Source organism: Takifugu flavidus, chromosome 19 (assembly GCF_003711565.1).
Source record: "Takifugu flavidus isolate HTHZ2018 chromosome 19, ASM371156v2, whole genome shotgun sequence".
In the NCBI taxonomy this organism is placed as follows: domain Eukaryota; kingdom Metazoa; phylum Chordata; class Actinopteri; order Tetraodontiformes; family Tetraodontidae; genus Takifugu; species Takifugu flavidus.
Genome location: NC_079538.1, coordinates 6,299,120 through 6,324,936, shown reverse-complemented (window position 1 = coordinate 6,324,936; position 25,817 = coordinate 6,299,120). Strand labels below are relative to the sequence as shown.

The window sequence follows — 25,817 nt, the reverse complement described above, 5'->3', positions numbered from 1 at the left end:
GGGGGCAAAGATCAGACAATGCACGCCTTGTGCCATGGAAAAGCCCTCGGTGGAAGTCAAAGGCGCTATAGTCCCATCAATGCATTGGAGCAGGTGGGAGCCTGCTCTGCCGGGAGGGACCACTCTGTCCTTGAAACACATCAAACATGAGCAGATTCATGTGTCTGTTTGTCCAAGCACGTATTAAAAGCCGTTCTCATGCATTTGTGTGGGTGTTGTTGCTGGAACCGGAGTGAAAGCAGCCCTGGTTACTTTATCCTGGTCCACACAGGGTCCTGGCGGCGTGGGCCCGGGGTCGCTGCCCATATATTCATGTCAGGGCCAGAGAGAGGGGCTGAAAAGCTCCGCCATCCCACAAACACACTCGCTTATCCTCTGCTGGCTGCAGAGACATGCTCCAGGAATGCAACAAAAAGGGAGGGATTGTCTTTTCCGAGCGCCTTTCTGCCTCTCACGCGTGCACAATTCCCCAGATTTCTCACATTTCAGGCGCTGTCTCAATTGAAAATGGCTGCACTTAATGAAGGCCCACCAGTCTGGTCCCTGAAGCCGGATGCTTTTGAACATTATTCTGAGTCTCAGCAGATCAATATCGCTGCGTTCCCTCACCGTCTGTTTGCCGTCATTAAAACTTTGTCGCAGCGAATTTTCAAAAACACCAAATATCTGGCTGATGAAACCAGCAGCCTCTGGTTCCTCCAGCAGGCTTGTGTGTGTGTGTGTGTGTGTGTGGTGTGTGTGTGTGTGTGTGTGTGTGTGTTTTCCGAAAGCTTTCAGGCCAAATAATACCTCTTGTATCTCATACGGCTCTTAATCTCGCTCCATCCGCTGAAGTGTTAAAATAATGAAACATTCTCAGCAGCAGCTGCCCACAGTGATGCAAGTGGATGAAAATACAAACTGCAGATTGGAGACTTGATGTGAGGCGCAGTGGCGTCGCAGCAGTGGAGACGCGCTCGGTTCCAAGAAGCCCACCGTTGGGATGCCATTTATCGCCGAGCTGGCCGACAGGATTCAGAGGTTCATTAGTCTGGACTAGACCAAACAACAAATGTTCTCCATGAAAATAAAAACGATTCAATTATTGCTCCTCCGCAGGAATTAATGTTGTATTGGATTCGTTTTTTTCAAGCAAATTTGTGGAGATGACAAGACAAAATAAAAGCAGCTTAGAAGATCTCTGAAATACCAAATATGCCCTCCTCATCAGAACTGCAGTTTCCAAATACAGGCTACTGTATTTTAGTGTATTTGATTGTATTTCATGGCTCCAATAGCATTAGCCTCGGCTAACAGTTGACCACTCACGTCGGATGAGCTGAGTTTCTGTTCAGATGGTGGGAAAAAAAAACAGGAGCAGCTGGTGTGGATGTGAGACAATTAACATTAATAAGTGTAATTAATGTTGAGTCAATTTGCACGTTTGACATGTCTTAATAAGGTCAAACCATCGTTGCCCATTACTCAACGGAAACAACTGTGGTACGAACGTGTCGGAGGTGGGGCTAATATCAAAACACTGGCTAAATGGTCTTATCTTGTTTCTTGTCCCCCCCCCCCCACACACACACACACACACACACACAATTCTCTTAACCCTCAAACACATCTCTGAATGTGTGAGTAGCATTTGGGACTAAAGCGTTGATAAACCGCTGATGAACCGTTCACCTGTGTGTCCCTGAAACAATTCACACGAATAACAAATCAGCAATGATTGTAATTACACAACCTAACTAATCTCAGTGGAGAAGGCAGGATAACAGCTGTCACATCATCTTAACGCGTCAATTACTGACAATCTGTCCCCACAAGTCAGGAAAAGCAAGCGTTAAGAATTAACGTCTACAACCTAATAAATGAACAACTTATATCTGACAAGGATTTGGTTTGATTCACCCACATCAGACTTTGCACACCACTAACTCAGGCACACCTGCTTTAACAGGTAACAAGAGGCAACCTATTGATTGCTTATTGCGTTAATGAAGCCATTGATTAATGAAGGGACTTTTGTATGGAGTAGGAGGTGGAGCAAAGCAGTACGGCTCAGTTCAAAATGAGAATTTGGACACTAGCTAAGTCATATCAGCTGACACAGCAGATGAATACAAGGCCTGCGGTGATTTCAAATGGTATTTTAAATTAAACCAGCAGGGAGCCACACTTCTTATAATTAATAGCAAACTCTGTCACCTAGATTCAAAACAACATTGTTTATCATTGCTCCCTGCTAAAAACAGCAAAAAGACAAAAAGAATTGTGCTTGGCTTTAGTGCTGCTATGCATGAGGGTTGATAGAAGAAAATTTAATTTGAGAAAAATCAATAGGCACTTAAATGCTGAGGTAATTCATCAATTAGACACAAGGACGAATTGGCAGCCATTTTAAAGATCAATTCATCATGTTTTCCAATTTAGAGGTGTGCATTTACTCGGCAAACTTCCCAGGTGGGACCTTTCCCCCAGCCTCGTTCAGTGGTTATTCCATTCTTGGACGGTGACCTGGACAGTGGCCACATTAACAGTGCGGACGCTAATGAACGTGGCGATGGCGACGGGATTGGGCTCATACACCCCCAGCAGGTGTTGCTCAATGTCTGCACCACAATGGGGGCCTCAGTTAGCTCATATACGCAGAAGGTAGCGTTGCATCGCAGGAAACCAGGCGATAAAAAAGTGATAAAGATTTTTAATAAGCTGCAGGAAAAAGTATAACATAAATTGTTCTTGAAATAGATAAAGCCTGTTTACAAAGATGAACCCTTAAGCCAAATATTTCTCATATATTATTGAAAATGATGCATTTTAAATTTAATTACTCTCACAGTTACAATTTGCAATTGTGAGAATCATCAGTGTTGTTTCATGAGGTGAGAACACAACCCTTTGTGAAAAGGACGTGTGTCCGATTGAATAAATGACAGAATAAAGGACTGATCAACTTTTAAAACAGGAGCTGAATACAAAAATAAGTCGATTCAAGCCCCCAAAAGAAAGTGGGCCCACTAGAACCTCCATGAGTCATGGCCCTGGCTCCCAGTCCCTTCCTTTTCCCTCCCACAGCTCCCTGGCCCTGGTCCCAAACCTGATCACCCCTCCCCCACCCCCACCTACCACCACCACCACCTGTTTGTTCTCAGGGACTCCATCTCTTTCTAATTAAGATATTTCTCCACACCTCCTTCAAAGGTCAGGCTGATGATTCTGACAACACTCAGAGCGTCCAAAGCCACGTTCGTCAGAACAACAGTGAACCAGGACCAGAGTTTCCAGGGGTTGGGAAGGAAAATGGCACTGACTGATGGCATTTGGGGTTTGGGGACGTCCAAGCCCTCGCCTGGCTCAACACCCTCATCAGAATCGCTTACAGCCATAATCACCTCGTGTTTTATCAGAGCTTTCAAATAGGACAAATGGATGCTATAAAACACAAGGAAACAAATTAACCACCAGTGTCAAGATTCTAATGGTTCCAATTAGTCAACACTTTGGAGAATAAAGAATTATTGAGAACAATGGCTTTCCACTCCCCCTCTGAGAATTCCATTGAGTTTACAGCATTCAAGTCATGTTTTTACATTTGTTCTACACAGCAAGCTTTACCCAGCTTCTTACCCAAACCTTCACCATCCCAACTAACCAACAACAAACCTGAAACTTCAACCGCACCCACAAAACCACATATTCTCTCTTCAACAGCCTTCTGAAGTTGGTGGCCTCGTTCTTAAAAATGTCCCCACTTTGCTTGTAGAATTAAACATTTGGTACTTAATATATAGTAATGTGAGGGCATGCACACACACACACACTATGCTTTTATTTGTGCACAAACTGGTAGCTATTATAATATACATATATAACTGGTAGTTATATATAAATTGCCCAAAGACAAGACTTAAAATTGGAAGTTATTACAAAAGAAAATTTAATATTTTATCCGAAAAGATGAGCTGCCCTGCAGTGTTGATGTAATTTTCCCATCTTCCTTCAGTGCAGGTGGAATTTTTAAATGCTCTCTAATGATGTTTGGCCATATGAACAAGTATTGGAAAGGCCGTAAATCCGGACTAGATTAAATGTTCGACTTGTCCCCGACATGAAAGTCCATCTAGCAGCTGTCAACATAATTCCCTTCCCCATCTTCTGAAAGACAATCGTAATACTTACAGTCAGGAGCCACTAACGGCATTGGGATCTACTTTCTAGGAAGCATGAATATACGTCTAAAACGTGACCTTATCTATTTCAGAGATGTAAAGCTGAAGAAGTGAAAGATGTGCCCAGGTGAGTGAGTTTTCCAGGGCTGAATCAGAAGTGAGAATCCTCCTGTGGGCTTTACCTTTATCCTATAGTCGCTAGCATAGTTCAGTAAAATCCACAATTGTGAGTCTCTTCGGGAAACTGGAGGATGAGTCCTTGATTCATCCTCAACAGTGTCACACCAATCATGCTATATATTGATATGTTTGATGTCCTAACTATGCTAATATTGTCAGCGGCCAATGTTACTTTCAAAGACTTCCAAAGCACGACTGCATATATGTTTATTAAATGATGTTACTGACATTACAGATAACAAGGTACTCAATCTGCACCTTGTCTGACGTCTGCTGTTGATTTACTATGATTTGTTCAAATGTAGAAGTAGATAAACTGTCACAATGTGCACATTGTACTATTCTTTCAGGGCAACCTGTTTGCACATTGTGCCTCGGCTCTCTTCACGCAGCAGTGTTGGGAGTTGGTGGGAGCAGAAACTGTTTGAAATTAACATTATTTATATGTAATTACCTCAAGAGTTGTTGGGCATTTTGCCAGTAATTGAAAAAAGAAACAAATGGAAATTTACATAATTTGGAGACTAATTGTGGCTTCCTTTGCCACATAGTGGGGATGATAAATAATTGTTATTAACGCTTTAATCTATTGAGCACTGATTGCAGCCCTTGTAAATCAGACAATGCTACTTTTCATTGGGAAATGCTAGCCTGCTATTTAAATTCCATTGTGTGGCCATGTAAGGCCACTTTTTATGCTGTGTAAATAAATAATCCTCTAGATCAGGGGTGGGGAACCTCCGGCCTCCGGGCCGTATACGGCCTACGAGACCATTTCTACCGGCCCGCAATGCAATAAGATTTTTATATTTTATATGTGCACTTATAAAGTGGGACCGTTCGCTAAACTCCGCGAGCTGCGAGTAGCAGCGGTAGCGTATTTTTGCCTTTCGTATTCTGTAATTTCTTTCGTAACAAGAGGAAATATTTTCCCGTTTTCTGAGATAAAACAGACGGTTATGTTACGTCTGAGTCAAGGTCAGGGTCAGTGAACACAGCATGTGATGTACGTAGTGGGCTGGACTGATTGACACGGACGAATAATGCCTAGTGAAACACGCTAAACTCTATGAGTTGAAAGGACAGATGAGTTTGGATAAAATTAACGCTCTTCGCCGGAGTTTGGAGGCTCAACAAGCAGCTTTCACACGACCATGTACTGACAGAGAGAATATTATGCGTGCAAGTTTTGTGGTGAGTGAATTAATAGCCACGAAGCTGAAACCTCACGCCGAAGGAGAGTTCGTGAACGCACCTCGAAGCATCGCTGAGGCGCTCGCGCCGTACAAAGTAAAATTGTTTCAAAGCGTGAATTTTTTTTTGTGAATAACTATTGAACTAAGACATATATTGTTATGATTCCAGTGGCTAACGGTATGTTTTTATGGTCAAGGAATCTAAATATGTAGTCAAAGTATATGCGGGACTAATATTTATGGTGGAAATCACAATATGCCAGGAATTGTTGCGCTTGGCGGAGGTCTGCGCTCTCCGAGTGCTTTCTAGTTGTAATTATTATTGTCTTTATCTTTCTTTCTATTTCATTTATTTTCTTGATTATCTTGTTGTATTGCAGTTTTTGTGAGTAGAGGCCTCGAACAGGCCCTTACGGGTCTCTTGCCTCAACTCTGCACCTCTTTTTATTGTTTTGTATGATCATGAAAACATATTTTACTTGTCATTTTATTCTATTTTTTTGGTGATTTTATATGCATGTGTGCTAAATAAATAATTCAAACTCAAATGCAGCAATCATGAGACTTAGTAACACAGTGGTTATAGACTCTTTTTTTTGTCTTTTTTTTTTGCATCCCTAGGTATGTGTTGTAATAGTATGGCCCTCGGAGGACTTTATAAAAATTGAAATGGCCCTCGATATGAAAAAGGTTCCCCACCCCTGCTCTAGATGATTCCGCTTTAGCAACATGGCTACTGCTGGCAGATCAGAGCAGCCGGAAGGTTACCAGACAGAAAATCTATAGTTTGTTTTTATCTTCTTCAGCTCCTGGATTAGCTAGATGTGGCCGAGCAGATGCTGGGCCTGAGTTTAAGTGAATCAGGATAATTTTTAATACAAATATAACACAGGTTAATAAAACCAGGTTAACAAACCTGGTCAAAGGTCTGCAGGAAACTGAAACGCTCGTTAACAACCGCACAGATTAATCACCATCCATAACTGCTCTTGAGGCGAAGACTCCTCTGTTGACCTGTAACCAGAGCTCAATCAGTTCCACCATCCTCCCTCTCCTTCAATGGCACTTCAAAGACAGTGTGAAAGACAGTAAAAAGCCACAGGACGGATTTAAAACCATCCCAGAGCTGAAGGTTTGCAGCTGGAGAGCGACGGCGCGCTCGTGGCGCTCATTGTCACTCCGCTCACGACCACGGTTAATTATTCACCGGGTTGTGCTGCATAGATGAACTGAGGTGCTCAGCTGATAAAGGTACTGGAGGAGGACGATGAAATTATAAAATTCCACTCCGGCAGAATGGTATCATCTTAAACTGATTTTGAAGAGGCGCCAAACAACAGCGACATGGAGCGATACGGCGAACGAGTGGATCTCTCCTCCCTCTCCTCCCTCTCCTCCTTCAGCTTCTGTCTCTGGATGCCTTCCAGCCCTCCTCACCTCTACCCTAATCTGCCGTTTTATCCCACACTGCCACGCGTCCATCCTTTTCTTTCAGTCTCTTCTGCTTCCCACCTCCATTCACAGCTCTGTTCTATGTGACAAATTGTATTTTAATCTTATTCTCCATTAGAATTACAGCCGTGCAGGTTGTAAATCTACACCAGCGGAGCCTAATCTCTGAATCAAATAACAAATATGTGTCCACGCATATACTCAGATATTTCTGTAATATATATATGTAATATATATATGTAATAGATATTTCTTCAGTTTTTAAAAAAAAATCAACTGATTAACTTGTTTTTCAGATCTTTTAAGGCCCATGTTCGAACATTTTATGACCTCAGGCAGCAGTTTACCTCTATAAAGAACATCAGGTGCCTTCACAGGCTGGTAAATGCATTTCAAACCAGGAGCTTTTGCTGTCTAACATAATATCCTCTGCAAAGAGCATATTTATTATGCCCAGCTGTGTACATATCTACCGTCCAAAGTAAAGCCTAATTTAAACATCTGATAATTCATCGGATTCAGGCGCGAATGCCTCGTGATCCTATTTACCACTTCCCATAATTCACTCTGCTGCCCTTCTAGGTTCCCTTCCAAGGTATTTGCCTTCAAAACAACATCTCAAAACAGCGCAGCAGGGGCATGTGAGTAAAAGAAGTGCTCACGCAGCCACAGCAGTAGGAACGTTCACGCCAATTTCCTCTCTGGAGAGATTCCGTGGAACTGAACGCATGACTTAAGCTCCGGCTGCCGAGAGTCGCCGCGGACGATCCCGACACACCAGAGATGTCAACTTCACTTCTAATAAGCAGCCTGGTGGATTTGTCTTTCACTCCTCTCGCCTGCACCCCCCCCCACTCTCTCTCCTCCAGGTCTCTTTGCATTATGCTCCTCTGCGACCGCTGGGGCGCCGCGGCCCGTCACCCTGTCCTCGACGCAGCGGGCCGCAGAGGAGAGTGAAAGGCACGGCCATTGACAGAGATGAGGCTGCTAATTAGAAGCCGTGATTAGGTGCTCTGGGTGTGTGTGGGGGGGGGGTGCTTGCTGCTTCCTGGCAGGCAAAGACAGACAGACATCCGGGGCACCCAAACCAACAGCAATTAGACACATCTGCTATCAGCGATCAGCCCGGTGTTCCTGGAACAGCGACCCGCTCTGCAGCACATCGCCTGTCAATGTCATTCATTGCCCCCCCCCACCCCCGCGTGTACAGCCGGGCTGCCACCCCGCCCGTTGGTTTGAGGAGATACTGATGGCGCTGTGAGCGCGCAGATACGCAGCTACAGCACAGCAGCGCGTGATGAATATTCATCCAGGGTTTTGAGCACTGGCGCAGCAGAACAAAGGCCGACATCAGGCGCGTCGCCGTCGCCGTTAGGAAGCATAATTAGCCATGAAAACACCTGACCTGACCTGAGCGATGCTGCCACGCTATCAATCTCAGCTCCTGTTCAGAGGAACATCTTTACATCCACCGTATAAATAAGGCCAGACTCCTTCTGGTCATGTGCAGTCTGCATGCACAGGTGAGGCTGGGGGCTTTTACTGCAGACTCTGAGGGCTACATCAGTCACTGGAGCTTTTACAGCTCAGGCGAAATGTCAGATCATCTGGGTGAGAAGTTTTATTAGCTTAATCTGCCTGGCCGACACAGACGCGGAGGCCCCTAGCATGTTGAAAATGGAATAATAGTGCATTACGACACACGAGAGCATACATCACAGCTAGAGAGTGTTGTCGGATAGGCTGAATTTATGAGCGGCAGGCCTGCTGCCTAATTCTGAATATGAGGGCGCAGTCATTTGAATAATCCACGCTGAGGGAGTGGAAGGCTAAGAGATATTTAACGTGATGAATTAACCAGAGCTTTTCACTTTGTTCCATCTGAGGGGGTCTTAAATCGTGCACCGTTGCAGAGGGGTGGAACTGGGTGGAAGAAAAGGTTCTGGGAGCACAGAAGCCCCACATTTGAACCAAAGGATGAGTCTAGAAAGGAGACACCAGAGATTTCCCAACAGAGACGCCTGCCGAAAAGGCAAATTAATGTCAGACAGGCGTAGTCTGCAAACCTGTTTTCTCTCCAGGGAGATGGGTCTTCATTACAGCCCTCTCCGTTTCAATAACATGAACCGGTCTAAGCCAGGAGATCAGTCACCTCAGGAACAAAGAACTCTGTACTCTGTCTTCTACACGCCCTCGGTGCATTACTCGAATAATTGCTTTTTTTGATGCATCACCTGGACATTTCTTTCCCTTTGTCTTTCTCCCAATGTAAATATGGACCCCCACCAGCATGGAATTGAATAAACGACCTTGGGAGGGCGACCATCGGGTATGTTCTGCATAATAAGGAGCAAAAGAGGATTGTTTGCTTTGCTCGGGGTGAGAAGGGCAGAGACGTATCCCCTCAAGGCAGGTCAAAGTGGCTGTTGGAAATAAAGGAGAAATCAGGAGACACTGCCAGAAAGGCCGACAGGAGCAGAATGATTAAGGAGGGAAAACAGAGCCCACTCAAGGAGAGAAATGAGAGAACTGGAGCATTTTCCCCCTGTGGTTACTCAACATTTATGACCACGGACAGAAATAAGACCAGTTTTATCCACCAAGACTGTCGTCAGTGTCTGAACAGCACACCTGGAGCTGGCTTCCCTTTGCTCTGCAGGCTGAAGCAGCATTAGCGGGCAGGGATGCTAATATGTAGCATAGCATCATATTAACCGAGTAGCAGAGTAGCCCATAAATCCAATGAAGAGGAACCTGTCGGTTCTATATTGCACTGTAAAAATACAAAATACAGCATTAAAAAAAGCACTTTTTTCAAAGGCGATGATTTTTAAGATTTTTTTTCCTACAAAGAAAATAAAGCAGATTTATAGTTATTAATGCAGAGCAGTTCTGTTTTCTGTGACGATGTACTGAAAAGATGAGAACACAAGAGCAACTTTTTATAAAAGAAAAAGCTATTTTCTTTTGCGTTTTGCATTCAAAAAGCAGGGCGTTTCTATGGCTGCGCTAGCTTGGGCCTCTGATACCAGGATACCTCCCTGCTACCTTTTCCCTTTACCCTCTACTTTCATCATTTATGCTATTGTTTGTCACCACGACGGCTTTGAATGTTGTTTGCGACATGCAGACTGTGAGGCCGAAGGAAAGATGAGCATTAATGGACGGTCTTTAACAGCAGGGGAAATGGGTTTTCTTGCCCTCTTCTTCGACGTCCCCGACTCCGCCCACCCGAGTCGACGCTCATCATCCCATTATATGTAGCATTGAGTGTGGAACTCGGCAGATGGGTGATTTTGTTTGCGTGCTGGCTGTGTGGGTTCGTGCGTGAGTGGGTGAATGAGTGCTGAGGAGTGGAGAATAATTTATGACCACTGGATCCTATAATTAGGAAAAACCAAATTGCTTGTCAATGTAGGAGGCAGTTAAATAGGCCTCTGCATCTGTCAAAGGACATTGCAAACCTCAGAAAAGAGCCACATTAGCATATTTCAACCGACTCTGACACTCTGAGCTGGAAAATGTAGATTTCTAAAATACCCAGAGGCTGAATTATAAAAGGTCAGCTTCCCAATAATTTAGTTGAGAATTCCTAATTCTCAATTTCTTCATGGATTTTAAGCTGTTAATAAGGCACATTAAAAGACTAGCATACTAGAGGAAAAGACAGGGCTGCTTTCATTTCACCTCTTGCTTGTATTTAACTCTGTATGTGCATGTGTGCGCGCACGTGCAGCTGTTCCCATTTAACATGGGCTGACAACATTTGGCTGATTGATTGCTTTGACCCCCCCGAGCTCAGCGTAAGATCTGAGTAATGACGGGACGATATTTCAGCTCGCTCTTTGTCAGCTCCAGACACGCCGCTCACGGTGCAGCTGAAGCATCATTTTCTGTGACAAAAACTTAAACTTCAGGACAAGAGAGGATGATTTGCGGATGGCTGTGTGATCCCCTGACGTGAGCCACCAGAATGGGCTCGTTTTGCTTTGAAACAGGCCCCTCTGGCGCGGAGGAATCGTCCATTTTGACAGATTGTGGCATTTTTTAGACAGGACAGAGTGGCTGAGCTGAATGAGTAGTTTAGGTCCACTGTCTGATAAATGGACAGTTGACTGGTGAGCAGCGTCCTGAGCCCTGAGGACCAGACACACCCCAGAAATCTATCAGTCTGTGTCACACATGTCTCTGTGGAGCAGGACATCCTTCGTCTTCAGCATTTTTCCCAGTTGATTCATCTATTTTGGATGGATCTTTTCATATTATTTTGGTCATCCTTAGATTTGAAAAACGACCTGCTTTTATTGTTGCATTGTTTGAACGTCGGGGCCTCGGGGCCCTTCGTTTGCTCAATGCCATCTCGATGTTTTCCTTTGATCCCTTTGATTAATTAGATTCCTCCATTGAAATGTCACTGCAGGTGCTTTGATCTTTACTCATGCTGAAGGTGCTCCGGATGCCTCCCGAGCAGGAACGTCTCCACAGTACTAAAAGCAGATTACTCTCACCTTTATCATGAATTTGAACAATTCGGTCATTTATCGATCCCATAAAGCGATACAGGCTAACCTGGCCGGATTTAGATGTGACATCAATTCCTTTTAAGTGTACATAAAAGGCCTGACGTATAATTCTGGATGAATTATGGATATTTTAGATTAATGCTCGTAATGGTGTAATTATCACTGCCATGTACATAAATTCTGTCCATTAGCGTTACCTATTACAGTTTTGCTAAAAAAAAAAAAAAAAAAGTATCCAACAAAGGTGCTCTGTTTTCTTTGCAAACTTCTTTTTTTTGGCGTGTCTCAGTCAATGACTGTAATCATAAAAGGCTCCACCACGGGGAGACGTGTCACATGACCACGGCAGCCATAAATCCTTCACTCAGCATTCTCGCCATGATTTATAATCAATCTATAGCTGGGATTTAAAATGTTTGGTAGTAATGGCCACCATTTACTGCACGACGCTCTCTTCGCAACCATAAATTGAACGTTTGGCGCTCGTAAAGACGGCGTAGTTGAACAACAACGGTGGCCGGGATTTTAATAGGAATTCTTATTTGAACAATAACTCCGCTCCGACATCGTTAGGTCGCGGCTCATTTCTGTTGTTCAACAAACAAAAGTGTAAAACTAGCACAGCAAAGCGTTCGCCAGTAAGACAGGATGAGGAGGGAGTTTGCCGCCAGATGTCAACGATAAAAATGCTTCTTTTTTTTTCTCCTTTGGTCACGATTCCAGTAAATACAAATTTAATGATCTGCGGTTCTGAGCTCCCGCTGCTGTCATACAACGCCCCGGGTCGTCTCCCCGCCGGGCAGGCGTGCGAGCTGCCTCCTGCACGTTGCCAAACACCCATTCTCATTCCTCAGATGTCTGGATTAGAACGGAACAGAACCACACGGAGGTCCTTGTTCGCTGCCAACCAGCTTCGCTTAAGGTGAATGAGCTCGCATTGGAAACGTGGGCGGCGTTCTTCACGCTGTCGATAGGTTTTCTGAAGTGACTTCATGCATTCTTTGCTTCCCACCGCCTGTTTCTGAAGCTCTGCGTAAAGCCCCGCGTGTGGAAACCATTCGTTTCAACCCAGAGCTCATCAGCCATTCTTCAAATCCTCCCTGCATCCCCTTATTTCAACCCTGTGCCCTGTTGCGAGTGCGTTCCTTCAGATGAACTTACAGCAGTCTCACTTCTCCGCTTTTACAGACCCAGTTTGGTGTCCTAGTGCAATACAGAAGTGCTAAAACCTGGATGGGTCCTGGGGGATTTTGATGCCTTCCCAAAGTCATTTCACCCCCCCCCCCCCCCCCCCAAGCAATGCAACGCAAGGCAAACAGACGGGAAGCGTGTCCAGAATAGGTTACGGGTGCCAGCTCCCTTGGGTCGCCGGATTAGAATTGGCAACAGTGAACGTGGGAGGATGAATTTTAAAGCATGGCAAAAGATCAAGCTCAGGAGAGGAGAGCGGGGAGGAGCAGCTTATTGACACAAAGATTAAATATAAAACGTCTGGCTGAGACTCACTCAAGTGATCGCCCCACCCAACGGTCGGGGTAAGCGGGAGCGAAGAGAAGTCGCCGTTTTTCTGTGGTACAGATGTGCAAAACACCCATTCATACTCGTTGAACAGTCCAATAGTGTGAATAAGCGCTGCATCACCTGAGATTTTAGATATTAAAAAGGGCATTTAAGAATCACTCCCGTCTGCAATCCCATCATCAGGCTGTTTGGTGATTGCTTGCACGCACATGTTTTTGCCCCTTAAGATAAGGGATTAAAATGGCACCCAATTATTCAGGATTTATTAACGGTTGCAGCTAAAGTTTAAGGTCAGGAAAGCGAAAAGGGCTGATACGCGGTAGCTAATTCATATGCAGCCATTGATTGCAATCTAGGAAGTCTGATAAAGGTGATAGAGGAGGACTGTTTTTCCTGGGACAGGTTTCATTTCATTAATTAGGGCTGACAGCTAGAGCAGAGGATAAGATTTTGCCAATAAAGCTGAATTTTGAGGGCTAAAGTGAGAAATATCTTAGCTGCTTTCACATTTCACACTGGCTAAAATGCTAAAAAACAAACAAACCTAAAACTAAGAGGAAACATAGCATTGTCCTCATATTTTCACCTGAAAAGCCTCGTCCAGTATCTATTAGAAATGCCGTCACAGGGTCATGTGACGCGTGCAGCAGTTAGCACCCTCATCGTTAGACCCCGGCACTCCGTCAAGATCCTCACTGGGAATGAGCAGTTATCAGAGGATGGATGGTTGACATTTGGGACGATTTATTAAAATAGGAAGAGCTGAATCCTCTGCGAGAGGAAAGCTGTTCAGTTCGAGGCCGATGATTCAATGTTGAGCAAATACCCAGGGTCCCATGTCAATATGGCTGCATGAACATGCAACGTAGCATGTTACAGGATCCCGAAACATCTTTTGGCTCTTCGTGAAGAGTCTGTTTCCATGTGTAACGTAAGATGGTCCTGGTGGCCCAGATAGAGAAACCAATGTGCTGCTGTGTTTTACAGGTATTACACAGTTCATGATAAACACAGCTAAAGCACAGCTGGTCTCCATAGCAACCTACCACACAATGACAAATCTGACCATCAGGAGTCAAAAAGAGCTACCTTTAGCTAAACTCTTTGGGCTATTGTCTGGATTTCCAGGTCATGCACCTTTGCTGGCCTGTGGAAAGAAACGCTAACACACAGCCAAATCCGAAACCTTCGACGACAACAGCACACCTACGGTGTCAACGCCAATGTCACTGTATTGGAAGAGCCTCGAGTATTTGAAGAGATTTTTGCCAAAATAAAGGTGGCGAGAAAAAAGGGTGCAGAAAGACGGAAAACATTCTATTTGTGAAGTTAAAATTGATTTCCGTCAGTAGCAAATACCAGATTCTGTATTTTTAATCCATTAAGTGACTGTTGAAATTTCAGGCTACAGGCGAAATCAATCCTCCGATCAGCTCTTGCCCTTGAAAATTGATCAGGATTCAAAAGCCCAATTGGTCCAATAGCCGGAGTGGACAGCAGCAACAATGTCAGTGGGCGCCGCCTGTTTACTGGAGATAATAAATAAAATAAATAAATAAATAAAAAATAAAATGCGGGAACCGCTCAAAATCCAATGAAGCCTCAGGTTTTCTGAATGATATGGAGTTGCTGCTGTTGCCGTTGTTAGCACCTACTCTTGCCTCTGAGAGTGTTCCTCATGGAAGTCTAGCATCTTTAGCCTTAGTAACAGCTGGTTACAGCAGAAGAGGAAAAACAGCCCAAATACAAATGAGTCATGTTTTCTAATGTTTTAATCAGCTATAATGTTTTAAAAGGAGAAATAAAGAAGCAGAGCGCCTCTTAGGTAGCACGTATTCAAACTCAAAACTCCTGATAACCACAATAGATGAAGAGATATGAAGCCTGGGGCAAGCTTTAATAATCAAGCTATATTAAAGTTATACAACAATATTTCACTCTAGTCACCAGTTTAGGCCCTTTAAAGTGCCCTTGAGCAAGACACAAACCCCAATACAGTCCTGATGTCACGTCTTTGGTGGGCGTAGATAATCCCTCCTAATGAGGTGCCCTTCTGTGTGTATGTGTGTGTGTGTGTGCGTGTGTGTGCGTGTGTGTGTGCAAGATCAAAATCACTCCGCATGAGGAAAAGGAAGCGACTAAGGCTACACAAAGGAGGGCGGAGCACACCTGCACAGATGATGTAGGGGGCCGAGCCGTCCCACACCAGGGGCGCTCACGCCACCGTAAACACGCCAGCATCCTTGAGGTGTGGAGGCGGCAGAAGTGAGCAGACGTGCAGGGTCGTAGAACGGTTCATGCATACCAATGTGGGTTTGCCCACAAGCATAAGTGCCTCATTCTCCAGAGCCTGCAGGTAACGGAGCAAACTGTCAACAGACTTTCCCGCTGCAAGCCAGCGATAGATTTCGCCTTTTGAAAAAGTGTTTGAAGTGTCAGGACGTCTCGGCGTGGAAGGCTGGGAAGCTCTGACGCTGTCAAAACATCAATATCGAGAAGACGGCTAATTAAATCAGAGCTTGGAAGGCTACGCTGCTTCAAAAGTCATCACAGAGACACATTTTTGATGTGTTTTTTTTCCCTTCTTCCTCACAACTGCAGGTTTCTGATGTCGTCAAGCTCATCTTTAAGTCTCGGTCTTTCCGAACAATCGCAGGAGCGGTAAAGCCAGGGGCTGATTTAAGATCCGTGCTTCCTGTTAGCCATGTGCAGACATGGAGTCACCCGCGGAGGCTAACGCACAATATCAGCCCCTGATGAAGGAACTTCTGGCTGTTTGGGGAGATAATGGCTCTGGACAGCGACAGAATAAGGGTCTCCTGCCAAAAGGAAAAAAAAAAAGTTCAGTCAGTTCACAACTTGTCGTGTTGTCTATTTATAGCGCATCATAATTAAAATGCCGGGGCTGAGGCCGGGATCAAATGTACAGTATTCAGGAATGAGAAGCCCTGCACTGTCAGGAGAGAGCAACGAGGCGCCAGAGAGGCGTCAAATCGGGATAAATTCATCTCATTTTTTTCTTCCAAAGGCAGATTTGGGAGCTTATCTCCAGCCCAGAGTGATACATTATAAATCCCGGATAGAATATGCAGACTAGCTGGTCGCACTCCTGTCACCGCCTCTGTGTGGATTCTGACAGAGGGATTATTAATCAGCACCTTTGTGGCGCCGGATAGCCATGGGAACATCTTCAGAGGGTTCAAACCGAGGCAGCGATGTCATTTTTATCTCGCTGGTTGCAGTTCAGCCATTAGGGGAAGAATCTAATTAATTATGTTTAAACACTGATAAGATGTAGCCGAGCAGCCTTCCTTATAGCACGTTGCTGATCAGCTTTCTGCTAACCAGTCCACTAATCACCATGTTATGAATTTAATCTCTCTCCTCAGCAGTGTGTGATAGAATGGATTGAAGCGTTCAGATTCTTGCTCGGATTGCAGATGAGACTCATTATGCCGCTGTGCTTTTTTTTCTTTATTTCCTTTATAAAACTGAGCCTTTGATTTGGAGGATTTTATCTTTCCATTATTTTGTTTTCCTCTCACTCGTTTCCATATGAGACAAGGATGGGTTCTTTAAATTGCCGTTTTTCTCTCCATCCTTTAGAGCAGGAAATGGGTTCCTGTTATTTTGCTTCATTTTGCTGAGGAACAACCTTCTTCATGATGTCTGGGTCCCTCTCAATAGCCGCGTTGCTGGGGTGATTTCAGACAGCGCAGCGGCAAAACAAGCTCTTGTTCATTTATCACTTGTTTAAATCTCTCATATCGAGAGCTCGGTTCGTCGACATGAGAGGAAAATGAAAAAAATATATATCTTTGATTTGGAAAACTAAATATTTTGGTGGCACAATTTTAAAAATGCTCCCAGACTGGCTTTTGAAAATGAATCCAATTCATTCCTCTGAAAGGCTGGCTGATGTTCGGCTGTAATGAATAATCGTGCCGTTTGTTTTTGTGTTGCTAGCTTTGCTATAAAACAGTAATCATAACAGAATTGCCCAGTGATGAAGACGGCTCTTTGTTAAACGCCTCTCTGGTGCTATTAAAGGTAACACGCCATGTGAGTTAGCTTATTATTTTACAGAATTTTTGGTTTCAGCCTCTTGCCCTTGTGCTTTGTTTGCGTTCGGCTCTCCAAACAGAGAGGCCCCTCTCTGCTCGGCTTAACACGTTTTGCTTTCTTTTATCAAGTTCAGCTTCCTCCAGGCTAATATTCAGACATGCTGCTGTGTTATTTATTCATGAGAGCAGCGAAGGTGGATTTCCTGCAGGCCGTTACGGTGGCCAGCTTTCAAAACAGAAACAGCTCTAGAAGAGAGGAAACCCAAAGAAATCAATCAAGTGGAAACAGAAGCTCAGCTAAAGCTAATCTAAATGTGAGTGATGTTAACGCTCTCCCTGCACATTTATGAACTATTGAGGACATAGATTTCCCAGTATAGAATGAGGTTTTCTTCCTGGTGACTCAAAAACAAACATGGCCAGAAACGAAGCGCGGCGCCTGTATTGTGCAGCGCCGCGGCGCCGCAGAGTAAAGCGGGTGTGAAACCGGGCGTTTTTACTCCTTTCTTGTCTGAACAAACCTGGATAAAAGCTCAGGAGGTGCCGACTCATACGCGATCTTCCCCCTTTTAAATGATTTCATGCACTAAATCCTCAGCTCAACCTAAACTGATGCTGTTTTTGCCCCCAATATGTTGAGCATAATAACGTGTGTCTTGAGACATACATCAGCCCGAGAGGAAAGGCCATCCTGAAGCACTCTCGTAACGTGCACGGCGTGTTCTGTCCCATCACTAGCGACACACGCTATATTTGAGCCAAGCTGACATATTGCTTGTCTCATATCCAGTTAAGAGAGATGTGTGCACTGGAAATGGTTATATGGCCCAGCAGTGCTGACATCGTTCTCTCTCCTTCCTCTCTGCCCCCCCCCCCACCTTCTCTCTCTTCCTCATTTGTTTTTCCAGGCTGAGGTCTGGCCGGCGCATGGCAGAAGAACTGGGCAGGATGGCTCTTCAGCCCAGTGTGAGGATCTCCCCCCAGGGATGCCGGCGTTGGACGCAAGGCCTCTCGGGCCGCTGACCTGCTGCCTTCCATGATTTATGGCGACTCGTGCACCACTGCAGACTCCTCTCCTCTCCTCCGCACTCGCTGCCTCCGGGACGCTGCAGGATTGAGAAAGGCGCCGCGCACGCCGCAGCACCGTCCAGGGAGGACGTCCTGCCACCGCCGCTGCTGCAGACAGCTCTCCGTAGGGTCCCTGGCAAAAAACAAACGGCGTCATAAACAATTCCGCTCCGGAGTCCTGCGGCCTGTCGGTCGGACAACGTGCACTCTGCGAGCATCAGTCAAGGCGCGTTAGCTTCAGAGCGGGCCGTGTTGCTACCGCTAACGCTGAGGGATGGAGCAGCAGGAGCGCGCCGACTAACAAGCTGACGATCCCGTTTCCTCCTGGTCTGAGAGCTTCGGCACATCCCTGCTGACTCCACACTGTAAAAAAAAAAAACCAAAAACATCCTCAGGACCATTTTAAAAAAGAGGCAGAAGTCTGTGGACACCAGAGCTGCCGGAGGGCATTAACTCCTGGTTTTTAATCTCCAGCTGTGGAGTTGTGTTCGACTCTCAGATTAGTGAGGATCAGCTCTGGATCAGCAAGAGCGACCCTGCAGGTGCCCTCACCATGGTGTTGCCACCCCCTGACAAACGCCACGTGTGCCTGACCACCATCGTCATTATGACCAGCATGGCCTTCATGGACGCCTACCTGGTGGAGCAGAACCAGGGTCCCAGAAAGATCGGTGTGTGCATTATCGTGCTGGTAGGTGACGTCTGTTTCCTCATAGTGCTGCGATACGTGGCGGTATGGGTCGGCGCCGAGGTGCGCACTGCACGAAGAGGTTACGCCATGATCCTCTGGTTTTTGTACATTTTTGTTCTGGAGATCAAGCTCTACTTTGTTTTCCAGAACTGCAAGGCAGACCGGAAGAGTTTGGAGACAGTAGCTCGGAAGGCTTTGACGTTATTATTATCCGTATGCGTGCCGGGCTTGTATCTGGTCCTGGTTGCTCTGGATAGTATGGAATATGTAAGAACTTTCCGGAAGAAGGAGGACATGAGGAGCCGTCTGTTCTGGGTGGCTCTGGATCTCCTGGACCTGCTGGACATCCAGGCCAACCTCTGGGAGCCCCAGCGGACCGGCCTGCCCATCTGGGCCGAAGGCCTGATGTTCTTCTACTGCTACATCCTGCTGCTCATCCTGCCGTGCGTGTCGCTCAGCGAGATCACCATGCAGGGCGAGCACATGACGCCCCAGAAGATGATGCTCTACCCCGTCCTGAGCCTGGTCACCATCAACGTGGTCACCATCCTCATACGGGGGGTCAACATGGTGCTGTTCCAGGACAGCCGCGTCTCCACCATTTTCGTAGGCAAGAACGTGGTGGCCATAGCCACAAAGGCCTCTACTTTCCTGGAGTACCGCAAGCAGGTCAAGGAGTTCCCGCACCCGCAGAACGCCATGGCGATGGAGCTGCAGCAGAACTCCGTTGGCCACGCGCAGCCCAACGCCACCACCCTGCCGCACGAACCTTCACCGGCTCAGGACGCCATCGACACATGACCGCCCGCGGCGGACGCCGGGCCGCCTCGCGCGGCTTTTCCTCCGGGGATCCAGACGGATCAGAGAAATCAGCTCCTGTCGTGCTCGCGCGGACTCTTGGGAAACCGAAACGAGACATTTTTCAGCATCACCTGCCTGTCAGAACAAACCGCGCTTGACCGCGGGCGGCGCCTCGCCTGCGGACTCCGGTCAAGGTTTTTATTGTGCTGTTGTGTTTTTAATTGTTCTTAAAAGATCAAACGTTATTAAGATACGATCCGCGGACATCGTGCGTCGGGAAATGAACAGTTACCCTCCTCAATCCCCCGGGACACACACTTGTGTTTCTAAAGGTCACCAGACAGCGTGAAGCCCTGAGGGAGCAGGCGAGCAGGACGCCAGGCGGGTCGATGACGGAGGCTGGACGGGCCGTGTTGGACCTTGAATTCTTTTTATCTCTTTTTTGGTCATCCTGAGAAGAATCTGCCTGCAGCAGATCTCAGAAGGGCACCTCCTGCGTTTGTGTGTGTGTGTGTGTGTGTGTGTGTGTGTGTGGGTGTGTGTGGGTGTGTGTGTGTGTGTGTGTGTGTGTGTGTGTGTGTGTGTGTGTGTGTTGGTCACAGGAAGTTTCGTTTATGCTTTGGAGCAGACGTCAGAGGTGGGAAAAAGACAGATGGGGGGCGAGTTTATGTTTTACTGCACATTCCTCTAAATTTAGTTCAAGCCTTGAAGTTTGAGAATGCAGAAAATCGACACAAGAAAACAGAATTTACAAAAGATCAAAAACGACCACATACAATATTTAAACAAATATTTTATTATTATGATGATTATTATGATTCTTTAATTGTTGGAGACCAGTGTTTTAATAAAACTGTTATTAAAACCAAACTGAAGCTCGTTCTCTGTTCTTATTTGGCTGAAATATTTTATCCAACTTTGACCTTGGAAAATACGATAAACTATCACAAAATTCTGCCTCTATTTGTCAGTTTTCTTGGCTATTTTATCGATGTGGCTTCTGAGGAGAGGTTTACCACCGAGCGCCTCCTCCATCCGAGAGGAGGAGACGGGGGAGAAGGAGGAGGAGGAGGAGGAGGAGGAGAAGGAGAAGGCGGAGGAGGAGAAGGAGGAGGAGAAGGAGGAGGAGAAGGAGGAGAAGAAGGAGGAGAAGGAGGAGGAGAAGGACGAGGAGGAGAAGGAGGAGGAGGAGAAGGAGGAGGAGAAGGAGGAGAAGGCGGAGAAGGAGAAGGACAAGGAGAAGGAGGAGAAGGAGAAGGAGGAGAAGGAGAAGAAGGAGGAGGAGAAGGCAGAGGAGGAGAAGGAGAAGAAGGAGGAGGAGAAGGCGGAGGAGGAGAAGGAGAAGGCGGAGGAGGAGAAGGCGGAGGAGGAGAAGGACGAGGAGAAGGAGGAGAAGGAGGAGGAGAAGGCGGAGGAGGAGAAGGAGGAGGACAAGGAGGAGGAGAAGGAGGAGGAGGAGAAGAAGGAGGAGGAGAAGGAGGAGGAGAATGCGGAGGAGGAGAAGGATGAGGAGGAGGACAAGGAGGAGGAGGAGAAGAGGAGGAGGAGAAGGAGGAGGAGAAGGAGGAGGAGGAGAAGAAGGAGGAGGAGAAGGAGAAGGAGGAGGAGGAGAAGGACGAGGAGAAGAAGGAGGAGAAGAAGGAGGAGGAGAAGGAGAGTAGAAGGAGGAGAAGGAGGAGGAGAGGAGGAGAAGGAGGAGAGAAGGAGGAGGAGAAGAGGAGGAGGAGGAAGAGGAGCAGGAGGAGGAGGAGGAGGAGAAGGAGTAGAAGGAGGAGGAGGAGAAGGTGGGGGAGGAGGAGGAGGAGAAGGAGGAGCAGGAGGAGGAGAAGGAGTAGTAGAAGGAGGAGGAGGAGAAGGAGTAGAAGGAGGAGGAGGAGAAGGAGTAGAAGGAGGAGGAGAAGGTGGGGGAGGAGGAGGAGGAGAAGGAGTAGAAGGAGGAGGAGGAGGAGAAGGTGGGGGAGGAGGAGGAGGAGGAGGAAGAGAAGGAGGAGAAGGAGGAGGAGGAGGAGGCAAGGAGCCACAAGAAAGGCCACTCCAGCCCTGACAGGTTCACTGCTGGCTCAGCGCTCCAGGACGACCCTGAACATGCTGCAGTCCATTACCAATAACTGTTGAATGATCCCAGCGGCCACAACAGCTTCTTCATCATCATCATCATCATCATCGTCATCTTCTTCTTCATCATCTTCATCATGTCCTCGGTCACATATCGGTTGTATTCTGTATTTCAGCGGAGCCAGCCTAGACCGGAACGGACTGGAAAACCACCCGACGCCTCCATTAAAGGTGCTATTCGGGGAACCTTTTTTGGAGTGTGAGGAACATTCCGACAGTTCCCGAACATAGCAAACACACACAGCAAATGGGCGGAATTCTATTTTTATTATTTTTGCTTGGTCAGTGAATTCCACTCGGAATATTTGCTTGGCTGTAACGCAAAGAGGGATTTCTGCTGCAACACACGGAGGGAGACCGGAGGAGCCTCGTCACATCCACAACATGAGGACTTTGTGTCTTTTTTCCTGTTTTTTTTTTTTTTCCTGCCAAACAGGATCCTGGCCAAAGCCCCCTTTGGAATCCCCGTGGAAACATATTGATCGCTCTCTCTATCCGTCTTATCGCTGCCTGACATGAGGCCCATCCGCGGAATGAAAAGCCCTCCTCGCTGAGCTTCGCCCCCACGCGTAACCTTCAGTAACCTTCCGGTCGCGTCTGCTATTAATAAGCCATTATACAAAGTTGGATAATCGATCCTCGCAAAAGAGATGAAAGCGATTACCCCCCGCACACACACACACACACACATACACGCTTACATCTCCACAGCGTCTCCGTGCAAATTATGCCGTTACGATTGTTTCCAGGTTTCTCGGAACAGTAATTACATCTATTCTGCTTTTGCTCTACCGTCAGTTCAACTCCTTTTGTGGCAGGTGGTGATTATCTTTTTACGGATATAATAGATCCAGATCTATGTGACCTCGCCACTCAGCAGCAAAGACATGACAGCACCGTTGAATCTTACAGTGGGGTTCGGTGGTTATCATTCACGTTTCCTCTGATTTGACCTCACTCTAAAAATGACCTCCCCCCCCTCCCCCGCAGTCCCGTCACCTTGTCACGTCTGCGTCTCTGTATTTGGAGCGGCGTCTCCAGCGAGGGCGGGAGTTCATCTAGATTACAGCGTGGAAGGTAAACAGATAAGGCTGGAGACGTCTAATTACACACTTCACGCACCGCAGCACGATTGGGCAAATATGAACAGTCAAACTGGACGCCGTCAGGACGGATTAGGAGTCCGCCTCACGCTGCTGTTGTCAGCAGAAGAGCGAGAAAGGAAATTTCCTCCAGCGCCCGATCGCTTCAGAGATCTCCCAGAGTGAAAGATCCGGCCATAAATCTCACATCCCCCTCTAACCAGGTCTGCAGTTTTGCTCTGGCCGCGTGTAATAACTTGGGCTTTTTGTCCGCGATTTCCTGTATCTGTTACTTCCTGAAGCCAAATTAGTTTCTACAAAATCTAATGAGGTACAACATGATCGATACGGTGCTGCTCCCGCTATCTGGACTTGGCCGTCTTTAGATTCTGCCGAGTTGGAGTTTCTCCACTCTGCTTCTCTGGTTTCAATCTCGGCACCCCTTCAACTGTGCCACCCACTGGGCATGGCAATCTATATGGAAATCACCCGTTTTGACTGCGCTCCTTCTATAAAACTACAGCACATCTATTGTCCACTTGAGACCTGGTCATCAAGCTAATGAGGGGTAGCAAAAGGAGCTAATGTTGGGACGCCTTCGAGGTGAAAAGCTGTGTGTGACTCTTTGACCTTCAAAAACTTTGGAAGCCACTGCAGGAACACTAGTTACATCAAACGCTACCATATTACATTACCATAACAAGACATTACCATATCAGCCGTTAGCTCATTATTTAGTCTTTCTGCTCCACCAACAAACCACCGAGGTGCATTCTTCTTTACATAATTAAAAGTGAATAAAAGTTTAAGAGTGAATCTATAAAGTTCAGTAGAGGGTATACCTACCATCCTTTTGGACCCGGATGTGCAGGAACAGACACGCAAATGCTGAAATTAGCAGCTGTTTAATGGCCGGTCGATAACACACATAATTCACTGATAAAAGTGGAGGTATCCCATTTTAATTATGAACACCGAGCTGGAAGCCAGGTTGAGTGTTTTAATTTAAAATTACATTGGATCCTGGGAGCAGATCTATATTTCAGGCTAGGATAAGTGCAAACTCGGGACTCTTTCCAACGCTAATGTGTTCCTGTGATGATGGATGTGGACGGAATCGCTCAACAGAAGGCGTTCGGTGATCTACGGCGCTGTGCACATCCTCATTCTTACCATGATTAAAAGGCTAAATGGATGGAACGCCATTAGCTGATGTTCCCAGATGGTTTGTCAGGACCATCATCGCAGATATCGGCCGTGTCCTCATTGCAAATAGCTAGCTTGATGGACCGCTGTAGCTTCTCATCGATTTACATCTTCAGAAATGTCACAGACCTGCTGAATATTCTTAAACCGTATGGAAGCGTTGCGCTTTAAAGTTTGTAGAAGACTGAAACATCAGGAAGAGAGTAAACGGTAGCAACGGTAGCAATCAAAACTCGGCTTATCTTCCTTCTTAAGGATCTGTGACTGCTGAATTACTCCAAGGGCAGAAGTCCCTGTCAATGAGCAGCGTAGCATCTCCTCTCTTTGCTCGAATATCTGTAAACCCCCAGATGTCCATGATCCCTGGGTTTGTATCAATGCTCGAACTCGTCGTCTGTTCTATGTTCATTTTCAATCGTCATTTTCAGTGGAGCTGGGGTTGTGCTGCCTCAGACTGGAGACCAAAGCATGTCTGTTTGAGCAAAGATGCCTGGGTGACCCAGCCTGTGTGCAGCCGCCCTCTCTGACTGCAGCAGGAGCGGTTACCTCACCATCCATCACTGCGGCAGCACGGCGGAGGGTTGGCTCACGGCGAGGAAAGAAAATATTCCCAAAACCAGAAGTGTGGGGGAGTTGGAGTGTGCAGATCAACAACTTTTCAAAGCAGGATTACAGTAGCGGCCTGTGTGGGCTTCGTCTGTGGCAAAACAAAGACTTCAAGGGGGCTTAAGCCGCCATTCACGCGAGACGTGAGCTGGCTGCCCAAACGGGCTTGTTAGGGGCCACAAAGGACAGTCAGCGGCGTGCGGGATCACGGATGACGGACATTCTTGTTAGATGCAGCACTGCTGCCAAGAATGCGGCTTGTTATGGAGAAGCAACAGTAGCCCGGCCGTGCCAGGCTCTCCAGATGGGCGCCTGTTTTTAGCTGCTGATGAAGGACATTAGCAAATTATGAGCAATGTTTTTTCGAAGCGTTTCACACTGAAGTCCTTGTTTGGCGGCCAAGGTTTAGATTACAGCATTCTTTAATCACCTCTGGGCTGTTCCCGGACCCCTTGTGCAACACTGCCCCCTGCTGTCGGCTCAGTGAACTCTACACTTGTCAGCAGTCATGATTATGCCACCGTCTCCTGTCTGACTCCAGCACTTGACGGCTTGATTAGCGCAGAACTCGAGTTTCCAGCACCATCCATCGTTTATTCAGGCGGAAAGCGCTGAAGCAACATCTCAGTCAGGAGGGGGGCTTGTTTCACATGGTTGTAACACTCATCTCCCAAAAATCAAACCGTATTGTTGTGCGACGCTTGGAGTCCATTCACTTGATGTGGTTGCTGGGCGCTGGAGCCTTAATGAAGGCTGAATGGCAGCACCAACAAAGGGTCCAATCAAGCATCAAAGACAAACAGGGAATTTTAATCACCACGGTGCAAGAGTGGCAATAAGGGGACTTCATGGCTTTTGAAGACAATGTTCTCGTCAAAAGTGGAAAAATACCCAACTTTGACCTCAAACTGAGCAGAACTTTGTCTTTCTCCATGGAAGAAATTTCACGTTTTTTCAGGCCAGCTTTGAGACCGAGCCTGCCAACCTATTAGCTGCCACATTACAGAATCGTTAAACTCTAGATGCTTTGTGTTGCCAAAGATTATCTGAATAAAAATCTTGCTTTTAGGCGGGAAATTTATACTGGATTCTTTAATCTTTGGAAGCTGGTAAATACCGCCCTCTGCTGCCTTGCCGGGGGAATGACAACCA

General features: G+C 46.5%; 2 protein-coding genes across 6 annotated transcripts in view; one reads left to right on the top strand and one right to left on the bottom strand.

The window, feature by feature from the left end:
* Positions 1–20,526, top strand: part of tmem121ab (transmembrane protein 121Ab) — a 28,493-nt gene extending 7,967 nt beyond the window's left edge. For 2 of the 5 annotated variants that reach the window (XM_057017187.1, XM_057017188.1), the window contains exon 2: positions 18,005–20,526. In XM_057017187.1, coding sequence (XP_056873167.1) covers positions 18,718–19,656 — 939 coding nt within the window. In that variant the 5' untranslated portion in view covers positions 18,005–18,717 and the 3' untranslated portion in view covers positions 19,657–20,526. Of the gene's footprint in view, positions 1–4,252; positions 4,288–15,434; positions 17,411–18,004 lie in introns of those variants that run through there. The other 3 variants (XM_057017191.1, XM_057017189.1, XM_057017190.1) reach the window with 3 other exon arrangements.
* A 90-nt stretch (positions 20,527–20,616) lies between these two features.
* Positions 20,617–21,475, bottom strand: LOC130516546 (uncharacterized protein DDB_G0271670-like; the record flags this gene model as incomplete). The annotated part of the gene is made up of 2 exons (XM_057017655.1): positions 20,617–21,190; positions 21,369–21,475. Coding segments are annotated over 2 exons (681 nt in total), but the record flags the coding sequence as incomplete, so codon positions are not given.
* Positions 21,476–25,817: the final 4,342 nt, after the last annotated feature.